General features: G+C 48.3%; 1 protein-coding gene and 1 long non-coding RNA gene across 4 annotated transcripts in view; one reads left to right on the forward strand and one right to left on the reverse strand.

Annotated features, from left to right (window-relative positions):
* Positions 1-3,867: 3,867 nt before the first annotated feature.
* ACP6 (acid phosphatase 6, lysophosphatidic) lies at positions 3,868-21,040 on the reverse strand. 2 transcript variants are annotated; one of them, XM_019740053.2, is made up of 10 exons: positions 20,396-21,040; positions 13,655-13,786; positions 13,411-13,541; positions 13,006-13,085; positions 10,298-10,385; positions 9,340-9,472; positions 8,580-8,677; positions 6,328-6,423; positions 4,685-4,850; positions 3,868-4,063 (listed from the first exon to the last, which is right to left on the reverse strand). In XM_019740053.2, exons 1-10 carry the CDS (start codon positions 20,612-20,614, stop codon positions 3,920-3,922), a joined length of 1,287 nt encoding a protein of 428 aa, XP_019595612.1. In that variant the 5' UTR covers positions 20,615-21,040; the 3' UTR covers positions 3,868-3,919. The 2 variants fall into 2 exon arrangements, with proteins under 2 accessions (XP_019595612.1, XP_019595614.1); XM_019740055.2 differs by having other exon boundaries at positions 13,655-13,783; positions 20,396-21,023.
* Positions 21,041-21,175: 135 nt separating this feature from the next.
* Positions 21,176-24,377, forward strand: part of LOC109451563 (uncharacterized) — a 75,255-nt gene continuing 72,053 nt past the window's right edge. For both annotated transcript variants that reach the window (XR_012491611.1, XR_002137992.2), the window contains exon 1: positions 21,176-21,768. This is a non-coding gene — a long non-coding RNA (uncharacterized LOC109451563). The remainder of the gene's footprint in view (positions 21,769-24,377) is intronic.

Below are 24,377 nucleotides of genomic sequence, written 5' to 3' on the forward strand. Positions count from 1 at the left end.
CCCCTGGTGGTGAGTGGGGAAGAGTGCACAGAAGCCGCTCGGCCCCGGGGAGTTCAGAAGCCCCTCAATGAATCAAGCTTTGCTGAATGAGATCCACTTTGTGCCAAGCCTTGTACTTGGCTCTAGGAACACAGTAATATACAAGACAGACAGCCCCCTACTGAGGGACAAGCAGGAACACGGAGGCGTCAGGATGAGCAGGGATAAGACGGGCAAAGAGCATGTGTGTGTGTCGGGTCAGGGGAATGGGACTTCCTTCTCTTAACACAGTTCAGTATGGCCTGAGGGGATGTGTGAGGGGGTGCGAGGGATGAGGCTGGAGAGCTGAGCAGGGGCCAGGTCTCAAAGGGTAAGTGAAGGCAAGAAAGGGTGTGACCCATTAGGAAGCCACTAAATAACCTGGGAGGATGGTTATGGGCCCAGGAGAGGTGGCAGAGGGGGTACGTTCATTCATTCAACAAACGTGTGAGCATTAGCATGAGCTAAGCACGATTCTGGGTGCTGGGGGCAATCTGTGAACAAGGGACGTCTGTCTTCATGGAGCTTACGTTCTAGTGAGGGAGATAAATTCACAGACGTGTAATATCAAGCACTGATCAAAACCGTGGGGTGGGGGTGGGGGGGGGAAGACAGGACAAAGTGTATCGATTTGCTAGGGCTGCCAAAACAAAATACTACAGATCACGTGGCTTCACAATAGAAATGTATTTCCTCACAGCTCTGGAAGCTGGAAGTTCAAGATCATGGTGTCAGCAGGGTTGGTTTCTTCTGAGGCCTCCGTCCTTGACTTACAGATGGCCGTCTTCTCCCTGTGGCTTCGCATGGTCTTTCCCTGGGTCAGTGTCCTAATCTCCTCTCCTAATAAGGATACCGGTAATATCGGACGAGGGCCCATCCATAGCACCTCTTTTTACCTTAATTACCTCTTTAAAGGCCCTATCTCCAAATGTAGTCACAGCTGAGGTACTGAGGGTTAGGACTTCAAAATATGAATAATTCAGCCCCATGAAACAAAGTAATAGAACGTAATGGAGGCTGGAGGAAGAGGGAGGGGAAAGGTCTGGAATATTTTGTGTATAATAACACGGGGGGGCCTGTCTGAGATGACACTGAGTTGAGAGCCGGGTGAAGAGAGGCGCTAACCGTGTAAATGTTTAGGAGCGCATTCCAGGGAGAGGGAACAGCTGTGCAAAGACCCAAGGTGAGGACACGATTCGGGGATACTTGGCATACAAGACAGTAAGAAGGAAGAGGCTAGGGTGGCTGGAGTATAGAGCGAACAGAGAGGCAGGAAAGGATGTTATAGCGCCTTGAGGACCAGTATGATTGGCTCTTTCGTTGATATGGGAAACCAGAGAATTTTAAATAGAAGAGTGACATGATCTAACTTTGTTTTAAAAGCAATGCCTGTGTTGAGAAGAAACTGGAGGGGAGGAGGAGGGCAGAACAGGGAATCTTTGCAATAATCCAGGGGAGAGAGGATGTTGGCGCTAAGATAGTAGCCATGAAAGTCTCGAGAAGTGGTCAATTCTCGACTAGTTTGAAGAGAGATCCAATGGGATTTCCTGATGGATCAGATGTAGGACATGAGAAAAAGACAGGAGTCAAGGGTAATTCTAAAGTTCTTGGCCCAAGCAACTGGATGAATGGTGGTGTCATTTACGTAGCTTAGGAAGCCTGTGAGAGAAGTACACTTAAAGAGGCGTAAGAATTGAGAGCTGATGGTGAATAGTGGGCAGTTTAATACATATTAAGTATCTTAAATACCCGTGTAGAGATGTGGAATAGACAGTTGGGAATGAGAATGCAGGAGAAAGGTCCAGATCGAAGATATACATTTAGGAGACATTGTAGAAATTGTATTTTAAACTATGGAACTGCTTGAGGTCACCTAGGGGGTGGGTGTAGGAGAAAAGGTCCAAGGACTAAGGCCTGGGACACGCCAACACTTTAGAGATTGGAGAAAGGTAGAATCAGCAAAAACTGAGGAGTTGAGAAGCTGGAGGGAAACCAAGGGCATTTGTCATGGAAGCCAAATGGAAAAAAAAAAATTCCAAGACTGCTGATGAGAAGCTGAGTAAGAGGCCTGAAAATTGGCTGTTGGATGGAGCCTTCAGAGGTCATTGATGATTTTGACAAGAGCTGTTTCCAGAGTGCAAGAAGCGAGTACCTAATCACAGCCAATTCAAGAGAGAATGGGAAGGGAAGGATCAGAGATGGCACATATCAACAACTCTTTTAGGAAGCCCTGTTATAAAGGGGAGAAGAAAAATAGCATAGTTGTTCATCAAAGACGTGGGAAAATTTTAAGACAGCATCTGTGCATGCTCACGGGAATAACTGACAGGAAGAGAAAATTAACAGTGCAGGAAAGATAATTGTAGGAGTCAATGCAAAGCTGGAAGGTTGGTGTTGGAGTAGAGATGGTTCGTTGTTAGTAAGAGGAGAAAGGCCTTATGGTCACCAATGCACCTGGGTTAGTAGATTTGCTGGTGGTGCCGGTGGTGGTGGGAGGAGATGGAAGTTTTCTGATTGCTTTTACTATCAGTGAAATTAGAAATATAGTAATCATCTAGGGGTCTAGGGGGAGGGGATACTAGACATCAAGGATGGAGCGATGGGAATAGACTCAAGAAATAAACAGGTGGGATTGATGGAACTTAACTGATTAGATGTAGGGAAACATGAGAGGAAGGAGACAGAATAGGTTTCTGGTTCAGCAGCTGAGTAGATGGTGGAGGTGTCGCTCATGCAGACAGGGAAGCCTGTGGCAGGAGCAGGTCTAGAAGGGAGGGGCGCGATTTTTTTAATGAAAATTTATTGGGGCGACAATGGTTAGTAAAGTTACATAGGTTTCAGGTGTACAATTCTGTAATGTATCATGTTGTGTGTTCACCCAGCGCTGGCTCTCCTTCCATCAGCATGTGTTTGATGAGAGAAGCTTGATTTTGACCTAGAACATTTTGTGTCTGTAGCCCATCCAAGTGGACAGGAGGGTCTGAAGCTCAGATGAGGGACCTGAGCTGGGGAAGTAGATCTGGGAACTGTCCACGTAAAGATGGTAGGAAATGCAGAGGTTTCCGTGATTGCTATCTTCTGAGAGGTAAAGGGATTGATTGTTTGGGATCAGAGAAAGTTTGAAATAGATTCTGGGGGAGAATGAGGAAATTGATGAGGAAATAGGGGGCTCACCAAGTACCCTTGGGGGCCCAGTTAAAGGTGGAGCCCTTACGCTGAGAGCGGCGCTCGCCCCCTCCATTACAGAGCCCTTGTCCTCGCTCCTGGAGTTTCAGCCACCAGACGCCAAGCCCTTCCTGCGTCCTTCCGCTGGGTTTCCTCCACCCAGGAATGTCCCTTGACCTTCAAGCTGACCTTTTGCCTACACACAGCACCCTTTCTTCCTTGCTCACCTGGTTAACGCCTACTCACCTTCGTCTGCCAGCTGGGGTGGCAGACAAAGGGGTCCCTTCTTTGTACCCAAATAGGCCCTGATATACTTTATCTCAGAAGGAAACACACTGCGGTCATCACTGATTTACTTATCGACCTCTCCCACTGGTGTGAAACAACTTGAAGGCAGAAACTTTTCTGTACATGTTTATGAAACGAAAAGACAAAAAAAAAACTGAAGTCCAAAATTAATACAATTCTCCAGGGTCATGATGTCCCCAGTTCGTGTCCCAGGCACATGTTTCTGGACATGGAATTCAAGCCCCAAAATAGGGAATATCCCCTTGGTCTCAACATCACACCCCTTTACTTTCACGAAGAGACCTTCATAAGCCTATGGAGGAAGGAAATACCTTTGCCTTCTGTTAAAGTCCATGAACTCTTGTTCCGGCCTTTCCCAAACAACAGCCAGAGACATCGTAGAAGGCATTTTATTGAAAAGTCAACACATCCTGCTCAGATCCAGCAGTCACTGTGCATTTCTGAGTTCTGTCACCTGCGCTTGAGAGCAGAGTGTGTGGTACTTGTCTGGGTTTAAGGTGTAAACGGACATGGTGTTCAAGAACTTGTCCAGTGGACAGAGCCGGTCAGGGCACCCTCTCGGAACTTGCTCCTGTGGAAGAGACATTACTCAGGGGAGCCCCTGAGGACCCCGTTTTCAGCTGTGCCCAGAGGTCTGCGAGGCTTTGACCTGATGGTGACCGCCAGTAAGGCCCTACAACTCGGTCGGCTTCCAGAATAAGAGTACTACGCCTGCCTGTAAAAGTCACTCAAGAACTGTCTGTTGAACTGACAAGGACGTTATGCCCTTGAGCTGGGAGGGCTGAAAGTCAAATCCTTGGGGACTGCTCTAGCCTCTGGCCTGGACAGTGACCTGCTGAAGCAGCCAAGGTCCCCAGAGTGTGACGGCACACACTGCATCCCAAAGACACCATATTCATTTTAAAAACAGGCCTCCCAGTCAGATTTACATCCTGGCAGACACTCAGGAGAAGAGGACGGTGGTCCCGTTCCTACAAGGAGTCTGGAACAGACTTGGGATAAGGCCCAAGTCCCAGTCTGCCACCATACGCCAAGTTTGGCCTTATGGTGGGGACACAGCCGTGAGTCGCCCTAGAGGACTCAGAGAGCGGACTGTACCAATGGAGGCTCCCCGAGGAGGTGACTCGGTGCCAACAGGAGGTTGGGGTCTGAGGAAGGGTGCCACCACCCCATCCCACCTGAAAGGTCTTACCTCCCCATGGTAATAGAGCTGCACAAACCACTCCTTAGATTCCTGGTGCTGGTAGAGTTCCAAGGTCACGTCAACAGCAAACGGTGGCCATTTGTGGTCAAAAATCCCCAGGGCCATTAAGAGAGGCATGAGGGTCGTATCATGAACCGCATAGAGGTACAGCTTCCTGCAGGGAGCACAGTTCACAAATCTTTACTCAGGACTCTGGAGGCCGGGACACTGCCTGCCTCCTTTCAGATGGAACACTTGCTTCAGAAACCAAGTGACCAGTTGAGCCTGGAATAAAACTCCTTTGAAGTAGATGGTGGGGAGAAGCCTTCTGCCCACTCCCCATGCCTTTGTAAGGCGGGGTCCCCACGGGAGTAGCTCTTCTGGCCGCCTCCTGCCCACCCGCTCGCCCACCCACCCACTCACTCTCCCCTGGTGAGTTTCATGCATGCGTGGGCCCTTCCTCTCTTCTCTCTCGGGGACCTGCCTGCCTACGGCCAGCGTTCTTCCTCCTCTCAGCCTTGTGGTGTGTTTAGTAGAGCTGGCCATCCTCCTTGTCGGAGAAGCTCGCATTTGGGGGAAATGAAGTTCATTTCAAAGGAATATTAATGAGCCTACTGGCCCGCAACACATTCTCCAAATGGCTTTAATTGGTAATAAAGGCACCACTTTAATCTGTAGCTTCCTGACCCCTGTATCTGTCTCTGGAAAAAGATCAAGGATGTTATTTGTTGACCCCCAAACTAGAAGACTAGCTTTGGGTCCCGCAGTACTCTATAGACACAAGGCCAAGAGTGGCAAGGGGACAAAGGCCACTGGGAAATGGACTGTCATTGCGGGGACTGTGAAAGACAGGGAAAGGGCATCCACGTGGTCATCTATTATAAATCTTGGCTCAAAGTTCCTGAATGTTCCTCTTTCAATTCACTGTCCACTACCTTTCCGTCACTCATCGTGAGTTCCTAGCTACGTTCACTCTCTCTCAAGGAGGCTGCCTGCACCAGTGCTTCTCTAATACTAGGGCGCATACAAATCCCCTGGGGATCTTGTTAAAATGCAGGTTCTGCCTCAGTGGGCTGGGCTGGGGCCTGAGAATCTAACAAGCGCCCAGGTGACGGTGAAGCTATTCATCTGCAGACCACACTTTGCGAGGCAAATGCGACGAGACACGACTTTCCAAACCCGTGGGCCCTAACCTGGGCTTCCAGCTCTGTAACAGCGGCCGTGGAGGTTCACGAGCCCCTGCCAACATTGTAAAATGCCTAGGTGACATCATCCTCTTCTATCCACTCAAGGAAGGTGTTCAAACGAGACAATCTATTAAGCAATGATCTCTATCTTGGGCTATTATAATATCGAATCAGTGTGATATCAACTAACCACTCTGTTTGACACATGTTCGATTAGTAAAAAATAGAAAAATTAATTTAGGGTTTTTTTTTTTAGCTAAGATAAACATTTCAAAACATGGTAGGATGAGTGCAGCCAGAAGAAAGGTAAAAATGTTGTGGTCTTTGTGACTCGTGGCCTCTTAAACATCACCTTTCAGTGACAGCCTGGTTCTTGCCCCCCCGCCAAAACCTGGGTTTCCTCCCTGCAGTCGGAGGCCCCCCATTGCCCTCGGCGGCACAGAGCCGGGTTGCTGTGCCAGGTACCTGGTCTTGCCAGCTGGAGTGGCAGGGTCCACAGCTCTCAGCAGGTTGCTCTCCAGGAGGTGGAGGAATGGTCCTACCACCATCTGAAGACTCTCCCTGTGGGAGGAAATAGCCTTTAAGCAGCCAGCAGTTATTGGGCACACAGGGGTGTAGGCTGGCTCTGCCCCCAAGGACCTCACGAGCCCAATCAGAGGGGACAAGAAGACAAGCACAAGGGACAGGAAGGGGAGAAATGGCACCGCCTGGGGTTGGAGGGTTCTGTGTGCAAAGACACAGGATATAGACCTGGTGTGAACACGCTGAGATGGGCGGGGCTGAGGGGGTGGGTAACCAGGAGAAGTCAGGATAAGAGCGAGGCCTTCAGGAAGAAAAGGACAGAGCTGGAAGGACAGGGTGTAATGATGCCCAGGAATTCCAGAACGCCCTTAGAAAAGCGATCTAAAGGAACAGCATCCTAAACTACACCTCCTATATGCCAGCCCCCCTTCTTTGGAGCTTAGACCATAAGGACATTTCCTATGTACAGATTTAACAGTCAGTTCAGCGGAAGTGCTCACAGGGTGGGCGCTGTGGCTTCCCCACTTTCCTTCTCAGGCAGTCACCTCCTGATCACAGGTGGCTACTGCAATTCCAAGCACGTCGTCTCGCAATAGGAAACAAAGCAGGAAGATGGGGGCCAGTGAGCGGCTGAAAGCCTTGGTTTTGGTGCCTCTCACTTTTTATGAAAGAGAAAAACAAAACCTCTCCCAGAATTTCCAGAACCCAATCACTGACAAAAGGGACTGGGGTTGCCATGATTGGTTTAGAACAATCCTCACTCACGGTAACTTGATAAATGGCCACTTTTCTAAATTAAGGAAGGTTGAAACAATGGATGAGGAGTAGGCACCCAATACGGCATGTAACATATACTTTCCAGAAAATGTGCACAGGCCAAGCCCAGTCAGATGGTATTGTGAGTTTGTCACGCTCTGTCCTTGAAGAACCATCAGTTGTATAAAACCAGGATTAATTGGAACAGAGAGGAGAATAGATCAGGTCTTATTTAAAATGCTTTACACCAGGACAAAGCAAACTACAGGTGTTGGCCAAATCCACCCACCTGCCTGTTTGGGTAAATAAAGTGTTACTGGAACACAGCTGTGCTCATTTGTTTGCATATCATCTGTGGCTGCTTTCCTGCTGCATGGGCAGAGGTGAATAGTAGCAACAGATAAAGCATGGGCTGCAAAGCCTAAAATATTTACTAACTATGAGTGTGTGTGTGTGTGTGTGTGTGTGTGTGTGTGTGTGTGTGTGTGTGTGTTAGTGGAGGGGAGGGCAGTCAGTGACAATTTAGGTCTGGTGGGGCCACTTTAGAAACAGATGAGGGAAACCATCAAGTCACAGGTAGTGGCAGCCAGCTGCGTGGCGAGGCTGGAGCCTTCAGGATGCCCTAGGCGAGCGCACAAGTAGACACGCTGACCCTGAGTGGGAGAAAAGCAGTCAGAGGCTCTTACACGACAGACAGCCAATTCTGCAAATGTAGCTGCTTTTTCCTCCCACTCACCGTCCCAAGACTGTTCCTCCATTCCCATCTCCTCCGCTACCCAGTCACCTATTCTGAGTGCAAGCTGAATGTTCTTAACTAATCAGCAAAAGGTGTTTTTTTGCAATTTGGTAAGAGAGAAACTCTCCATTCTGGTAGTCAGGAAAACAGGCCGTCCAAAAACAGAGCCTTCAGTCCCAGTAATATAGAGAAAACAGGACTGATAACCCCCATGGCCCCAGTGGTGGTTCTGCCACTTGCTAGCCCAGCCGAGGCAGGTAGCCCACACCCCTCAGGCCCAGTTTCGTCATCTATAAAGCCAGGACCTCGACCCCACCAGCGGGAACACCACCTACCTCACAGCGAGAACGTGCAAATGATTCCTACATTGTGAAGTGATGAATCAAGAGAGAGCTAATTATTCTTCCCCCTGGTCCCCGCACCCACATCCTTAGAAACTTAGAGCAAAAAGTCAGTGATTGAGAGAAACCCAGTCATGGTGGCTCCTGGTTCTTTATGACAGCGAACAGAAGCACTAGGTCACCACTCCCAGCCCTAGATGTGTAAGGACCGAGGGTCGAGCATTTAGTGAGCCAGCAGAATGGGGTGATTTCCTCCAGTGTGCACAGAGCTGGCAGGTATGCGTGGCCTGATGACCCCCTGCCCGCTCTCTGGGGGCCCTGACCAAGCGTGACTTCAGCCAGCAGCTGAGGAGACCCCTCACCTGTCGTCACTTTGCACGTACAACACCGTGTCCACAGCTCTCCGTTCGATCAGCTGTGTGAATCTCTCCAGCGTGGGGAAGCTCAGGAGGCCATGCGCCTAAAAGGACCACAGGCAGAGTCTGAGAAAGAGCCTGGCAGCACGGAGCCTTCAGGGGCCCGTCTTCTCCGGGGAGGGCCTTCCCAGCTCAGGAAGCTATGTCCCCAAGGCCCCCTGGAAGCTAATCTCAGAGATCCAAAGGCCCAGGACAGACAAATGTTTTCTTCCCTTTCTGATGTCCCTGTCTACTCCAAAATGAAAAACACTTGTATTTTTTTTAAAAACTATTTTTAAAAAAGGTGAATAAAATACAAGGCAAGGAATTCATAAATTCATACTTGGCCTTCATTTTCCCCAGAATGATTTCTAAGAAGGATGGACTGTAAATACTTCATATAAACTCTTGCTTTACACCTTCACCACCCACGAGCACAAGATGCATCTGTCTTCAGGGCACACTGACATCAAAACAAGAGAAGGAAGGAGGACCCAGGCCACACAGCCTCTGGGTGTCCGACTTTTGAATCCAGAGAAGCATTTCCCACCGTGTGGTCTTTGGTATTTATTACACTGTCTGCGATTGTTCCCCACCCCTCACAGCTGCCTCCAAACCAGGAGGCCTCCACCCACTTCTCTCCACCCAGTTCCAACTCAGAAGGCAGCCCATCCAGGTGGCCACGCCAAGCTCCCCTCCCCGGGACCCGAGGGCACAGCTGTCCCACCTGCTCGGCAGCCATATTGTCAAGGAGGACGATGAAGTCCACTTCATCGCTGCTGGCAATGCCCAGCCCCTCTTTCACCTTTTTCAAATCCTCTGAGATTCCTGGCTGCAAAGAGGCGGCCCGCCTCCGGCCTCTGCCAAAAAATAAAAAGTCATCCCATATATCGTATAGTGATTAACAGTTTACAAAGCATTTCTCATTCATCGTTTGGGATCTCATTTAATCCTCAGCAACAACTCATTGGGATTAGCTGGCATGATTCCCATTTTACAGAGGAGCAAACTAAGGCCCCAAGAGGTCAAATGACTTGTAAAATAAGTGAGTGAGTACCAGGGCTAGAATAAAAGGCTTTGGGATTTTATTGGGAATAAAATTTGGATTTTCCAAATCCCAATCTAGCATTTTTTCATTATACCAAAAATGATGCAAGCGTGCCCGATATCTGCTTAAGAGCGTTCTCTTTCTTCTGTGGAACACATGCTATCTCGTCTTAGAACAGCCCAGAAATACGTGAACACTGAAAAGTGCCATCAGCCCAACCACTCTATCCTACAGGGCCACACGTTGGTAAGAGAAGGGAAATCTGTGTTGTCTGCGTTTGCAGTTCAATGACTCGCACCATCGTCTCTTATTCAACCTGTCAGCTTCTTCGTCTGCCCCATCTGAGAACTCGCGACTGTTGAGAGGCTTTGCACAGGGCAAAGCCCCAGTCGTGGCCGTACCACACCATCACCTCTCCAGCCCAGCATGCGGCTTTCCACTGGCTTCCTGTCCCTTCACTGAGTCTGCCACCGCAAGAGCTTTTTCACTGGACAGCGATGTCGGACCTGAGGGTGACTTACGCAGTCCTGTCGGTCCCCTATTCACCAGCCTGGGAAGCCTGGTTCAGGCCGAGTCCTGCCAGCAAAAGGCTAAGCTGTCTGTCCCCTGAGGGTGAGCAAGAACCGGCGGCAGTTACCTGATTCTTTCCCGCAGGCTGCAGCAGTTCTGAAAGTTGGGGTACAAGACTTCAGAGCTTGCTTCATCAGTGTGGATGACGATGGGTCCTGGAAGGAAGGTGGGAAGCAAAGGCAGGAAGGGGTTGCAGCTTGTTCTTCCCAGTATCTCCTCACCTTTTTGCTTGTCTATACGGATAAAATTGCTCCAGGAGGCAGCCCATCCCAAGCTGAGTCCTTAAGGACAGTGAATGCCTTCGACACGCCCTGGCCTTGCCAAAGGAGCGCCCCTGTGATCTGAGCGATGTGGAAAGCAAGCGGCAGCCTTGTTCTGTCTGGCACGACCCTTCCTATTGGGCCACATAGAGACTAAAGCAGGTACAGACCTGGATCAGACTGGCACTTCCCTGACCCATTCCAAAACACCCCGCCTCCAAAGGTACAACCAGCACTTGGGCTTTCTAATAAAGAATGGGCCACCCCTGATTTGATCAGAACTAGGGTTCCCCAAGTCGAATCCTATAGCCCAATATGGTGACTTATCACATGACAGTCTAAGAAAGGTGACCCCAAGGCCACAGACATACACAGACCCCATAGCCTTGCCCCACATGAAAGCCAGGCTTCCAGACGAACTGCCAGGAATGAAACATCAGACTACAAACAATGTTACTTTTGCACCTGGCAGCAGCTCATAGCCGCTCAGAGCTTGCAAGTACCTTTGTCCCCCACCAATGCCCAAAGGTGCTCTAACACCTTCCCATGCTTTATTCTGTGCCAGAGATGGCAAGGCACTGCGGCGAGGGCGAGGGCGAGGACAAGGGCAAGAGTTCCTATCAGCACCTCTTTGGAATTTGCTGAGGTTAATCCGCGGAGCGATTAGGTGACTCTAAGCCCCAAAGAGCTATTACTCCCAAATTATTGATAGTCAAAACCCCAGGACTTTAAATGTAGCCTACAGTAACTTGACAAGAATATCAGAATTCAGACGCACTTCGTTGGTCAAAGGATTACAGGCCCTCTCCTAAGGTACATGTCCTCTGAGAAGCAGCAGAACAGAAGCGTGAGGAGTATGGATTCTGAAACTAGACTACCAGGGTTCGAATCCCAGCTCCACCATTTACCAGCTTTGTGTCCTTGGGAGGGTCACTTAGCCTCTCTGTGCCTTAGTTCTCTTATCTGTAAATTGGTGACAATGTTACCTACCTCACAGGGTTATTATGAGAATTAAACAAGTTAACATACGCAGAGCTCTTAGAATAATGTTTGGTTTAAGTGCTTTAGATGCTAGAATAATAATAACTAGGATTTAACCCTTTAACGTAACATGATTAACTCCTATCTGCTGTCTGGATATTGGACATGCAGTTTCTCATGCATAAGGCACGTCTGAATTGGTGCTCAAATACACATTGAAAAATGACTGCCTACATGGTCCAGCTTCTCCCACAGCCTGATTCTCTGCAGCTTATACATAACCCTCTGGGATTTCTCTAGGAGTTCTCTCCTGAAACAAGATTCCCAAAGTCGCACCACTTCTATTATTGCTAACATCTCGTGGGGTTCTTTGGTCTGTTCAAGCCCCTTGATACTGGGCAAGGTATGGAAGTCGCTGTGACAGAAGTCCAGTTGGAGTCCCAGGAGGTCTGGGTCCCGTGCAGGGAGCTGCTCCCCGGGCAGCCACACCAGAGGCTGGGGATGATACCACTTCCCCCTTTCTGGAAGCCTGCAGCACCATCGGGCTGAGACCTCCCTGCGGATATAAGAAATAGCTTTCGGTGTTTCACTCACACTTTCGGTGTTTCGTGAGAAGAGGACATAGGCCTTTTAGAAGCTGAGTGAGTGAAGAGTTCTCAGAAGGCCAGGCGTTGTGGATTTTCCTAAGCCCGGGGGCTCCAGAAGTAAGGAGCAGCCCCTCCTGCCTGCTGTGTGTCACGCAGACACAGCGGGAGTCAGCAGCCAACTTCAGCCAGAATCAGCAGCGCTACCCAACCCAGCTGGGGACAGGGCCAGCCTCCTCTGACCTGGATGTTTCCATCATTTTACATATATATTTTTAAAAACCGGATGGGAATGTTCTATCTTTTTGAGATACTGCTAAAGAAGCTAAACAAAATAACAAGAACCTTTGCCTTATGGCACCATTTTAGTCTTTTGATATTGACGAGATCATAATGACCGGAAACTCAGACCAGCAATTAAATGTAAATTTGAATCAACTGCATGTGACAGCTTCATTTGCTAGTCAAAGGCCACCAATACATGGGATCCATGAGGGAAAATAATACATGTGGTCCTTGGTGGGGAAAAGGTGGGGAACCACGAGCTGGGACCATTCACTGGCTGTATCTGTCAAAACCCAAGCTCGATAGACTTTCTCAAAAGGCCGAACCAATGGCTGGTGACACCTCTGGGTCATGCTGTGGATTTTCATCAAGACCAGAGCAGGAGCAGAAAGTGTGGGTCCCAGCTAAGTGTCCCTCCTGCCCTTCTTCCTTTACAGCAGTGTCCCCTAAGCAAAGAGCCCCCAGTACTGTTCACAGGACCTGGCTAGGGCTGCTTCATGCAGCTCGTGCAAGAGCCGGAGTCGGGAGGCAGGGGCCCGTCAGAGCAGGCAGAGCACAGAAGCCACACGCGGGAGAGGAGCCAAGGCAACAGAGACGGGGGCTTTGGCACGGAGAAGAGAAAGCTCCTCAGGGACAGGGGCTGACTTTAGACTCCAAACTCGAACCTTCTTTCTGATGTGGGAAAAGCCCAGCCAGCAAACACCGGGTAGACTCCAGATTCCGATATATGTTAGTGGAACGAACACTGGAAAACACCAAAAAGGTGAAGACATTCAAAAAGGGAAGGTTTAATTACATACACGCTACCTTATTCCGCAGAGCAGCTGGGAGTACAGAAGGGGAGGTATGGGGTTGGGCAGAATCCTTTCTCTCTCTGCGGGAGGGCTGTCCTAAGGGACCCAAAAGCCAATGACAGTGACCTCCAATGACTGCCTGTTCACAGGGTCCTATTCCATAGGGGCATCTGCCCCCAAACTACCTTGGGTGAGAGTGGGAACCATCTGGGGGATCAGGACAGGTTTCCTCAAGCCCTTAAAGTGTGTGCAGCATCCCTTTTCCAGGTGACTCACAAGACCTCCTGTGGGTTGAAGGTTGGCGAAAGGAAGGGGACGTCCTCTACGTAGTTCTTCTTCAGCCTCTGTCCCAGGGCGAACATCTGCCACATGCCCACCTTCGTCAGCTGTCCCGCAAACATGCCCCCCTGAGGTCGGGGAGAAGGAGAGAAACAGAAACAGCTCACAGCCTGCGAAGCCCAGCCCAGAGAAAACCATGGAAGCTTCGCCACGGGCTTCCCAGAGCGGAAGCTTTGCTCACCTTCAGCACGGTCTTCCGGTACTGAGAGTCCAAAGGGGAATAAGGTTTCGGGCCCCCGGTGAGGTCGGTGACGGTGTAATCAAACTGAGTTTGGGGTGGGACCTCCAAAAGCCGGAGATTCCACTCCACCTGCTGGGATCACAGAAAACAACCCATTGTTGGAAACTTCCAGCATTAATACCCAGCAGCACTTGGAACACCAACTAGAATCCCTGACACCAGACCTGCAACCTCCCCATGTGAAGGAAGGAAAGAAACTTTAACTCCAGCTCCAGTGAAGGGAAGAAAAGACCAGGATTTATTATTCCCGGTGTCCTGAGCCCAAGTCCTGCCATTTGACACTTGTACTCTCTGTCAAGAGGCTGCTCTGGCACTAAGCCCAGACTGAAGTAAAGGGGAGAAGTGGCCCGACTGCCAGGTATGGAAATACTCAGTGAATGAATGAATGAGTGAATGAATGAATGAAATCTCAGTGACCACATACTTGGAAGGATTTTTAAGGACTCAACATACAGGTTTCTAAGGCCATCCCTTAAGGGCTGTACTGAATGTCCTTTGTAACCACCACATATTTCCCTTCTTTTCATCCAATTTCTCCAACAAGTAGTGGCCTTTTAAGAAAACTTTGTGTCTTCACCACTTTCCTTAATTCCTTGCAATATGGTGCCTGCCCCACCTGTACTGTAATGTTTTTCAAAACGTCGCAAGTAGCCATAGGTCTCACAGCCCCGACTGCCCATAAAACTCTTACACTCACTGAGTCAGACGTCATGACTTCAATTTCCAAAACAAGAGTCTTTCCTTCCAATCCCATAGACCGGCTCCTCCTCCCAACTTACAGTGTTTCTCTCAATACTCACACAATTCTCTTACACCCCAAAACTTAAACCCCTGACTCTCCCTACTGCTCCATCCCTGCACCAAACCCTGCCGAGCACTGGCTGGAAAACAAGTCACTGCAACAGCCTTTCTTTTATCTTACCACCAGAGTATAAACCTATTACCTCGGGCACCAGCCTGTGACAGATTCCCACAATCCATCCAGACATAACCACCTTGCTAAGCCACTGTCATCCTATCAAGAACTAAGGTTCCAAGAGATAAGCATTTGGCCACCCAGGTCTTCTGCACCTTGGCCCAGCCCTGTCCCCAGCAGTGCCCCCTCTCTCCTCCCTTCCCCAGCCCCAACCGACCCTGCCCACTGCTTCCTCTGCGGCTTCTCTCTACTTGCTTCCCTGTCGCTCGCCCGGAGGGACTCCTGCTTGATATGTGCCCATCCAGCTTCTCTGCGAGGTGCAGTGATGCTCACATCTTGCCTCACCATCAGTGACTGTTCCAGCTTCCCTTTTTATCTGAATTCCTACAGCACTGACACTCAAGAGAACAATACTGAACTCAATTTCCTACTACTTCGTTTTGTTAGTAAAACTAACATTTGAAAACCTACTACGTCACATAGGATTACATTTATCTTGGCCCCTCCCAGAAATATCCCAGGAGAGTACACCTGGGAGTCCCAGGTTCTCTCCATACACAGGAAGCTTTCCGTTCTTCCAAAAGGGACGGTCTCAGCCCCACGTGCATCCAGTCCCAACACCAGAGCCTCTTCTCCCACTGGTGCTGTAGCAACTGATATCAGAATATGGGGTGTTCAGTGCAGAGAACTTTCTACTATCGTTTAATCATTGCTCTTGTTTCAAAGTTCTGATCCTGTAACTTTCTGCATAAAACCTTCCAGGCTCACAGCTGCAATGATGGCCTCTGCCTCTGTCTCTTCGTCACTTCTTCCCTGCCCTACACACTTACTCTCTAGCCACACAACTTTGTTTCCCAGGACACCATCCCACGTCCTGGCCTTTCAACCTCATGATTCTTCTCCCTGGAATTGTCTTTTCCCTTCATCTGGAAAGACTTCTGCTCATTGCACAGGACAGCTTACATGTCCCAGAAGCCGTGACCATGGCCCCAAGCTCTCACAGCAGCCTTGGTGGCTCTTTTTGGTGGCCTTTATGGAACTGTCTGAGAAGAGCTCCTTTACCAGTCTGTCCTGCTCAGCAAACTTAGCTTCCAGAGAACAAAGACCAGGAAGCTCTTGGTCATCTATTGACCTCTGCATTCTGGATGCCCAACGAAGAGCCTGGCACACGTTAGGTACAATTAATAGCTCCAGCAATTCTCCAGGTCCTGTGAAAGATACCAAGATGGAGATAACATGTCTCTGCCTTTTCTGGGTTTTCAGGTCAGTGGAGACAGCAAGCTATGAATGTAAATGACAGCAGAACTAAAATTGAAACTATGCGCTACAAGAAACCAGATGAAGACCACCCTAGTTCAAAGGCAAGACAGACTGTCTCTTCTAGCTGAGGATTCAGGAAAAGTTTCATGGAATTAATGGCATTTGAAATGAACAGGATTTAAACAAGTGAAGACCTAGACTAAGAGTCAAAAGGAGGCAACAAGAGAGGGTCGTACTGAGAACTCCCAGAATAGGTAGGAAGCGTCAGCAAAGCAGAGATGGTGAAGAATGCATATGGCAAAGAACTGATTTGCTTTGTCTCAACCTGGGAGTGGTTCTCAACTTTTTAAGTAGCAAATACCAAGGAGAGTTTCACTGTAGATTCCTATATTTAAAGGCAAAAACTGGGATTTCTCTGGTTGAAGTAAGAGTGGGAACCCAGGCCCCCAGGCACTCAGCATCCCCCTAGCCCGCAGGCTCCATAGAACAGTTTGAAAGCCAGCGGCACAGATCACGATTGCAATGGGAAGACTGGATGCAGAAAAGCCGATTTCAAGACGTCCGCAACAGAGCCAATGACAGCCTAAGGTCCCACCTAAGGCAGTCGGAATAGAAGGGTGCAATTTGAGTCAAACTTGGCTAGTGAGTAGATCAACGCTTTCTTTGGGGGCTATGTTGGTAGATAAACAAGGAAGAATAAAGAACAAAAATTATTTTGATTTTGAGGCTGGGTGGCTAAGGCGAGACCAGAATAATGGAGGCACTTACTCCTTGACTAAAACTAAGACCAAGACAGAAGAACAGCTGACAAGCCGAGTTCAGTTTTGAACATTGTAACTTGGAGATACCTCCTTGGGGTTCCCAGCGCTCCCAGCATATTTCCACAACTGGAATGTATTTTGCTTTTCTCCTTCACCACAATGTAATCTCCTTAGAGCTGAGATGGAATCAGCCATCTTTCTAAGCCCAGTGTGCAGCATGGGTCTTGACACCAGGTCCAGTTCAGCTTCGCTAAGAAACCTCCTGCTGTGAGGCACAGTCGCCAACAGAGGATCTTTTGGTATTTCCCGGAAATGACTCTTGAAAGTCTAGGTCATGTCAAGTCCAGAATATACGTTTTCAGATTTTCAAGAATGGATGACACATCGGTGCCACATGTTGTGTCTACCCCACAGACACACGCTCATTCTTTCTTCCGTATTAATGGCAAAGACTACATTTATAATTTTACTTAATTATTGGTACCCCATTTTCAAGCACTAATTTAAAGTAGGTGATAAAAAAAAGCACCCTAAAATATACTAAAACAACCAATTCAAAGCAGGCAAGCAAGAAAAAGCAAATGTGTATAGGGACCAAAAAAATGGATGCAGTGTCAAGTTACTCAAAAATACACACCACGAAGATCCATATCCGTGGACGTGAAACGAGATGAGGCACTAAGTGTCCTGGCTTTTATGTAAAAGGAGAAACTTGATCAGCGAGACAAGCTTAAAGATAAAAGCAAGCCGACTGTTCGGGAGAAGCACACCATTTCTAATGCTAACAGACAAATTTCTCCCAAGGGTCCTCATAAAGAGGATAGAGTAATATAATGAACATCTTTTCAGTAGTCACAGCAGTGAGTTCTGTGGGAATGCTTCTCATTGTTTCCTCAACACAGAAGGATAGCATCTCACCAAAGCACATTTCTGTGAAGACAATACTACACTGGGATCAATACACTACATTCCAGGGAGAAGAAAAAAATCTACATAAAACTAAACAAAAACCTTTCAGGGGTAGATTTTAGGATAAAGCAATGGTTCTAAATCTTGACTACACACTGGCATCATTGGGAAATATTTAGAAGTTACCGATGCCTGAGTCCCCTCCTGACATAATCACATCCAGACCTCCTGGGGGTGGGGCCGCAATTTTTTTAATGCTATCCAATCCAGAGCCTTCTAAAGCTTCACCAGAGAAGCTTTAACCAGGTCTGGATGCTCTGGGCCAATTAAATCAGGCTCTCTGGGAGAGAACCCAGGTATCAGTGTTTTTTTTAAAGCTCCCCGGTTGAGTCCAATGTCACTTCAAGGTTAAGAACCACTGCTCTAGAGGAATGAATACACTGCCTGGCAAATCCTTCATTCAATGCTTCTTGAAATCCCTTTGCTGAGCCCTGGATCGGTATTAAGCAACAATGAGACTGGCATTATCCTTCCCATTTCATTTACATTACCAAATAAATATAGACCCAAATGCCTTAATCAACAGTGGAGCTGGGATGGGCTGGAATTTATTTTATAAAAACTGAGGAACCTGCCTGATTGGAAGCCACCTTACCACTGTATGGAGGGCGGCTGAGGGAAATCTGAAAGCAGGGCCAAATTTATCTTTTGAATATATACTTGGATCTAATCTAATGTCCAGAAAAAATGGTCAATTAAATTACAGAGTTGTATTTCCAGAGCACAGCTAAAGAAAGACAAGTCAACAGCCATTCAAGCCATGGGATAACAACTCAATAAAACATCTAGTTTTAAACAATGCTACTTTCTGAGGATTTAAGAAATAACTGAATGAAGCGACTTGTCACATGTTAATCTAGAAACCAGTCAGCAGTCTGGAAACATCTACCAAAGGCAATTTTAGTTTTAGAATTGTTGCCAGGTCGTCCCTCCTGACAATAATTAACAGCAGAATCAGGAAGATTAGAAAATCCCAATGAACAACCTCTATCAAATTGGATCTTGAAAAGAAAACCTGAGCAAGGAACTCCAGAAACAAGTTACAGCAGGCCGATGACACTAGCTCAATAGCCTACATTGAAACAGAGTTGGTTCCACCTCCGGCTTTTATGCTTAAGACTTTATATGAGACAACCAAAGATGTTTAATGCATCTGGCTCCAGTCTGGAGAATGGGAGCAGGCAAGAGAGGTAATGTGCTTTCCCTAATTGCAAAGCGAGGCCGTGGACTTGGGTGTTCCATATTTTGTGGCTACAACACAGACAGAAGATGAATGAAGCTGGCACTCTACCTGAGCTACAAGGGCCTCTTACACGTACAGGCAGAAGACACCCATCATATACCCACTGGCTCAGGAGAAAGCCTTAAAAGAATCTAAATCTCTTTTTCGACTCTCTAGAGAGTACATATACTGTACATACTAAGTCCAGGTCTAGACATTCAGACTTCTCTGCTACCACTGATATCTTTGTCTTCAACATGAGTCTTCTATTCCTGTATGTTATTTTCCAGCTTTTCTGTAACAAGAATAAATAGACTAAGGGGAGTGCAGGAGAGAGAGAGAGAGGAGAAATTCCAGTACCAAAAAGTGGTATAGCCATATATAAAAGCTAACTAGAAATCTGGTAATGGAATTAAGTGCCACCCACGATTTATTTACGTGGAAAGGGCTGAAAGGCTTGATTTCATATGTGGCCAGCTTTAAACACTGGGTTTTCAGTTGTACAGTCTGTACAAAGCCGTAAGAGTGTGCCTAGTATCAGGTTCAGACATCCGGTAGAACCCGCTCTGACATCAACCTGGAGGAAACAACAATGCAAAAGCACTCCACAGGAAGTGTGACAGCTGGGGACCTGAGGACTTCAGGTGGCAGATTCATCTTTACTAGGAAGCAGCCAGTTCTTCAGTCACAGGCCTGCCTGCTCTGAGAGGTCGGAGAACTTCACTTGCTCTCCCCAAGAAATAAATTCAGGAAAGGTAATCATTTGAAAAACGAATTATCTGGGCTTTCATCATAATGTCCCTGACCAAACCAGGTACATTTTCAGACATCATAGCCACAAAACTAGCCAATTTTTTCATTTTTTTCCTGCCACAAATCCCTTCCACAATAGCTTTAGAAACCCAAAAGAGAAAAGGAGAGCCCCGTGAGACAGCGCTTGTTACCAAAAAGCCTCCAAAGGATCTCAAAGGGTCTTCAGCAAACCCTGAAAGACAGCTGCTGTAAAATCTGTTCCCAAGCCATGGACTATTCATTCTGTTATTCACGTTGATCCGTTAGTGTGGTTGCTGTCCCAAAGATCACTGCCACCTTTGACAACCTTCAAAACAGCCCCACAGAAATGCACTACACCTTTGTACTCAAGGTCACCCAAATATTTGTTAGAAATGCAGAATCTCAGGTCCTGCTCCACACCTGCTGAATCAGAATCTATATTTTAACAAGATCCCTAGACGATTCATATGCACCAGAAGTGGCGCACTGCTGCCAGCTGTGCCACACCACAGCCATCCCCGGCGCAACTGGAAGTTCTGGGGGTGCCCTGCGCCTGGAGGGTCAGAGCGCGGTGAGGGGCGGGGGGATCCAGGCCAGCACCTTTGCTCAAGAGCCCAGAGAGGAACTGGCAACTGCTGTTTTCTCTTCGTCTGGAGCCCCAACCCTGCTCCGGGAGGGTGGGATTCCAAAGGTGTGTGTTCAGGACGAGGCCATTGGCCCGCCACCGTTTGGCCACAGGGTCCTAGCCCCACCGGTCCCGGCCCGGTCCGACCTCTCACCTGCTCCTCCTGCGGGAGCGGCTTAAGAGGACTCCGCGCCCCGTGTCGAAACACGACCTGCACCATTTTCAACTCCAATAGGCTCCGATCGACGGGATGCTGGCCGTGCGCCCCCTGCATCTCGGCCAGGGCTACCCGCCGCTGGTGGACTAAGTACGCCAGTGAGGTCAGGACGCCCACAGGGGCCCACAGGCGCCTCCTGAAGACACTGGTGATCATGGTGGGAGCCCCTCGGCTGCCCTCGGGGAGGAGGTGCCCGAGGCGAACACACGACTCCGCGGGCGCGGGGCTCAGCGGCCGCCTCCAAGTTCCCAGGAACTGGAGGGAGCGCACATCCGGACGCCCAGCCCTCAGGGGACCCCGAGTGGGAGCAGCTACGAGTCCCTGGGAGTTTTAACCCGGATCGGTGTTGGCCGCGCCGGCTGCAGACTGGGCCGGGGGGAACTCAGTTCCTAATCTTTTGCCCTCTGGGGAACCTTAAATTTGTATTCCAAGTTTGGCCTCCAGCACTCTTGAAGGGACTGGAACTAGCCGAGAGTTTCTCTGCAGCAATGACTCCACTACCACAAACGACTGGCTTCCACTTTTCCTACTCACTTCCTCCTTCGCACCCACGGACCTGCCCCAAGCGGGCCCGCGCAGAGGAGCACGGGAAAACGAGTCCCGCGATGACGCCTGTCCCGAGGCTCTGAGTTGTGGGAACTACAGCTCCCAGAAGGCTGAGCGCGGCGGGGCTCTCCCTGGGAGGTATTGCCCCGCCCCGGCAGTGGGCCTCGCCCCTCAGCCCCAGCGGGTAGGTGCAAGTTTCCAGTACTAGGTGGGCAACATAGTGGGAGTGAGTCGGCGAGTTTGTCAGGCCGGGTAGTGTAGGAAACGTGAGGACGGGTAGAATTGGCTGATGGAGGGCAGTGTTTTGAGTGTAGAAAGTGTGATAGACTTCTTTGCAGTCCTGGAAGCAGGAGTTGCTGAAGGGAAGAGCCAAGACACATATTTACTGATTACCATTTGCGAAGGGCAGCACTACATGATTTATATTTAATCAAGGGCAGCACTACATGATTTATATTTAATCTTTGCTTACTGTCCCCCGTGCATGTTTAAAGAGGCTTAAATCGTCGCAAACATGTAGAACTTGGAGCTCACTGATGTGTTTACTTAACATCCAGAATATTTCTTGTGGAAAAATCCAGGCTTTGTCTGCAAGTGCCCAGTGACTTGGCACCTTAATTTACTAAGGAGAACCTGCTGGGCTGGTTCTCTTGACTATACAGTTATCCTAAGCCTGTGTTCCAGATCTTGGCAACAGGACACAGTGAATCCATCTGTGCCCCTCTCATGGCAAAGGTCAAGTTGAGAGGAGTGACATGTGTAAGGTGAGTTTCAATATATGACATGTAACCAGTTCTTTCATATCCTAAATTCTGTCTTTGGATCAAACTGGACCAGATGTGAAGATAACGTACTTACTATAGAGTATGGCTCTCACTTGAGTCTAAACTTGTTCTCCAAGCTAGAAGGTTCTGAATGTTCTGTGGGGGGAAGGTCATTTTGAAACACTGCACATTGTCACAGTTCTTCCCCCAGCTTAGCCCATGGACTCACTTTTCAGAGTCTTACTGTGTTCCCTGAGTGGTTAAAAACTGAAAGCGATTTTCCTGTAGCCCATGTAAGGAATAGGAGCACCAAACAACACTGCTGTCACATTTGGGTTGGGGACCGCTGTTCTCAACAATTCAGTGAAAGTGTGCTACAGCTTTAGTACAAAGACCCTGGTATTTGAGCAGTTGTAGCATGCTTGACAGTTTTAGCGCATCAGAGCCCCTTCAGGGCAATGGAATGTTGGCATCTGGGTGCCAGTACCTTCTGTATAAGGGACAGGCCACCCTCATACACCCTGCATTCTGGCAGCCTGGGCCAGACATGTGGATCAGGCATCGTGAGCCGTACCTTTCGCCTGTATGAGCAATAGCAGAGGCTTATCCTGCTGGTGTGTGTGTGTGTGTATGTGTGTATGTGTGTGTGTGTGTGTGTGTGTGTGTGTGTGTGTGGTTGCGGGAGTGGGTAGTGGGTGCCAGGGATGGCTCAGCAGATCTCTGCAGGAAGCCAGAGCACATTAAGTTGCAAAATGACAGATTCCTGGTAGTTGAAAGCACTGTTTGTCAGCATATGTGAGACAACCCTTGGGGAGTCCTACAAATATTTGGTGTGTGATGTATGGTGGTGCTGGTAGTGACAGTAAGCTGCAGTTTAAAAGAGGCTAGAAATCTTGAAATCATGCTCTGGGGAAGGCTCTGGAGTTGGAGGATGGGGGAACTGAACACTGTTATTGTAACCCTGCTTTTACCACCAAGCAGGGCTGGTTTGGGAAATCATCCCTCCTTCCTCTGAATTGTTTTCAGAGGGTTGCATTTAATATTATGCCCAAACTCGGTTTTAACCATGAGCTTAGATAAGAAACAACCATATTCACTGTTTTATCTCCAGTATAGAGCACAGTGCCTGGCTCACAGTAATACTCCATAAATACTCGTGGAGTGAAATTATAGGATTTATCATTGGAGTTGTCCATTACATCACTTATTGCTCTCTATATAAATCTCCTGAGAAATTTGTCTTGGGCTAAAGCGTTAGCATTAGAACAAGCATTAAAATGTATGGAGATTACTTTTCCTTCCTTTTTGCCTTGCTTGACAGGAAGCTTGGAGGCTAATTTTAAATTTAACTACCACAAATATTTAGAGCCTAATGGCCAGTTTAACTGTGATCTTTTCCTCCAGGATATCACCCTGGCTTGGAAGGAAGCAAAGCTGGAGAAAAGTCAGTTAGGAATGCAACAGCAGCATTCCAGGTGTGAGACCTACAAGAGGTAGAGTTAACAGTAGAGAGGGAGAGGGAGGAAGGAATCAAGGTGACTGCCAAGTTCCTGGCTTGGGCAACTTGCACCAGGATGCCATTTACCTGAAACATAGTTGAGCAGAAGTTAACAAGTTCATTTTAGATTTGGACATTATGAGATACCTGTGAGGAGGCATCTAAATAGAAATACTGCCTAGAAAATTGATTATGTTGGTATGGGAATATATACACGGGACTCCTCTGCACATTGTTTTTAAGAAAGAATGGGAGTGGGTAAGATTCCCAAGGTGTGTGGGGAGAGAACAAAAGGGGGCCAGGACTGGACTCTAAGGAACCCCGTCATTTAAGGGAAGGGCAGAGAAAGAGAGGCCTGAGGAGTGATAGAGAAAAAACAAGACTTGGGTGTTGAGGAAACCAAGCGGAGAAGGACGTACAGATTTTAAGTGGCAGAGTCTGGGTAGTCTGAATTGAAACTCACGTCTCTCTAAGCCTGCGCCTACCGTATGTACCGCAGATATTATACTGTTGAACTCCTCTCTGGGAGAGGGTAGTAATTTGTGTGATAATCAGCCTGTATGATACCCCTCTAACATGCGAGACCGAAACTTTATTTTTCCTTCATGACTTCTCATCAGTAAGTCTCCTTTCTTCCTACCATCGCCTCAGTCCTGATCGATGGCTTCCTAACTGGTTTGTGTTTTGTTTCTTGAATATCGTTTAGATCTCTTTCTGTTGCAAGTGACAGAAAACTTGAGTCAAGCTGATTTAACAGGAAAAAAGAAAGGAGTTGATTAGCTCACGTTGTTGAAAACTTCAGAACTGCCTCAGGCTTAGCAGGTAGAAACTCAGAAATACTATCAGTTTCTGGTTTCTATTGCGGCCCCCCCCCAAATGCACCTCTCATGCACCTCCTCAAATTTTACCTGGTGACCGCGAGCCTGCCCCTGAGTCACAGGGTTGCTGTAGCAGTGTTACTCTCTTTACCCATCAGTCTAACTGGAAACAAAGAGCTTTTTTCCCCTCATAGGAATAGAAATCCTGGGCCTCAGAATCATTTGATATATTTGGGATGGTGCATAATTTGGAAACAAATCACTTCCGGCCATCCCAGGTGTTGAAGGGGAGC

The sequence above is a fragment of the Rhinolophus sinicus genome, linkage group LG14 (genome assembly GCF_036562045.2).
Source record: "Rhinolophus sinicus isolate RSC01 linkage group LG14, ASM3656204v1, whole genome shotgun sequence".
In the NCBI taxonomy this organism is placed as follows: Eukaryota; Metazoa; Chordata; class Mammalia; order Chiroptera; family Rhinolophidae; genus Rhinolophus; species Rhinolophus sinicus.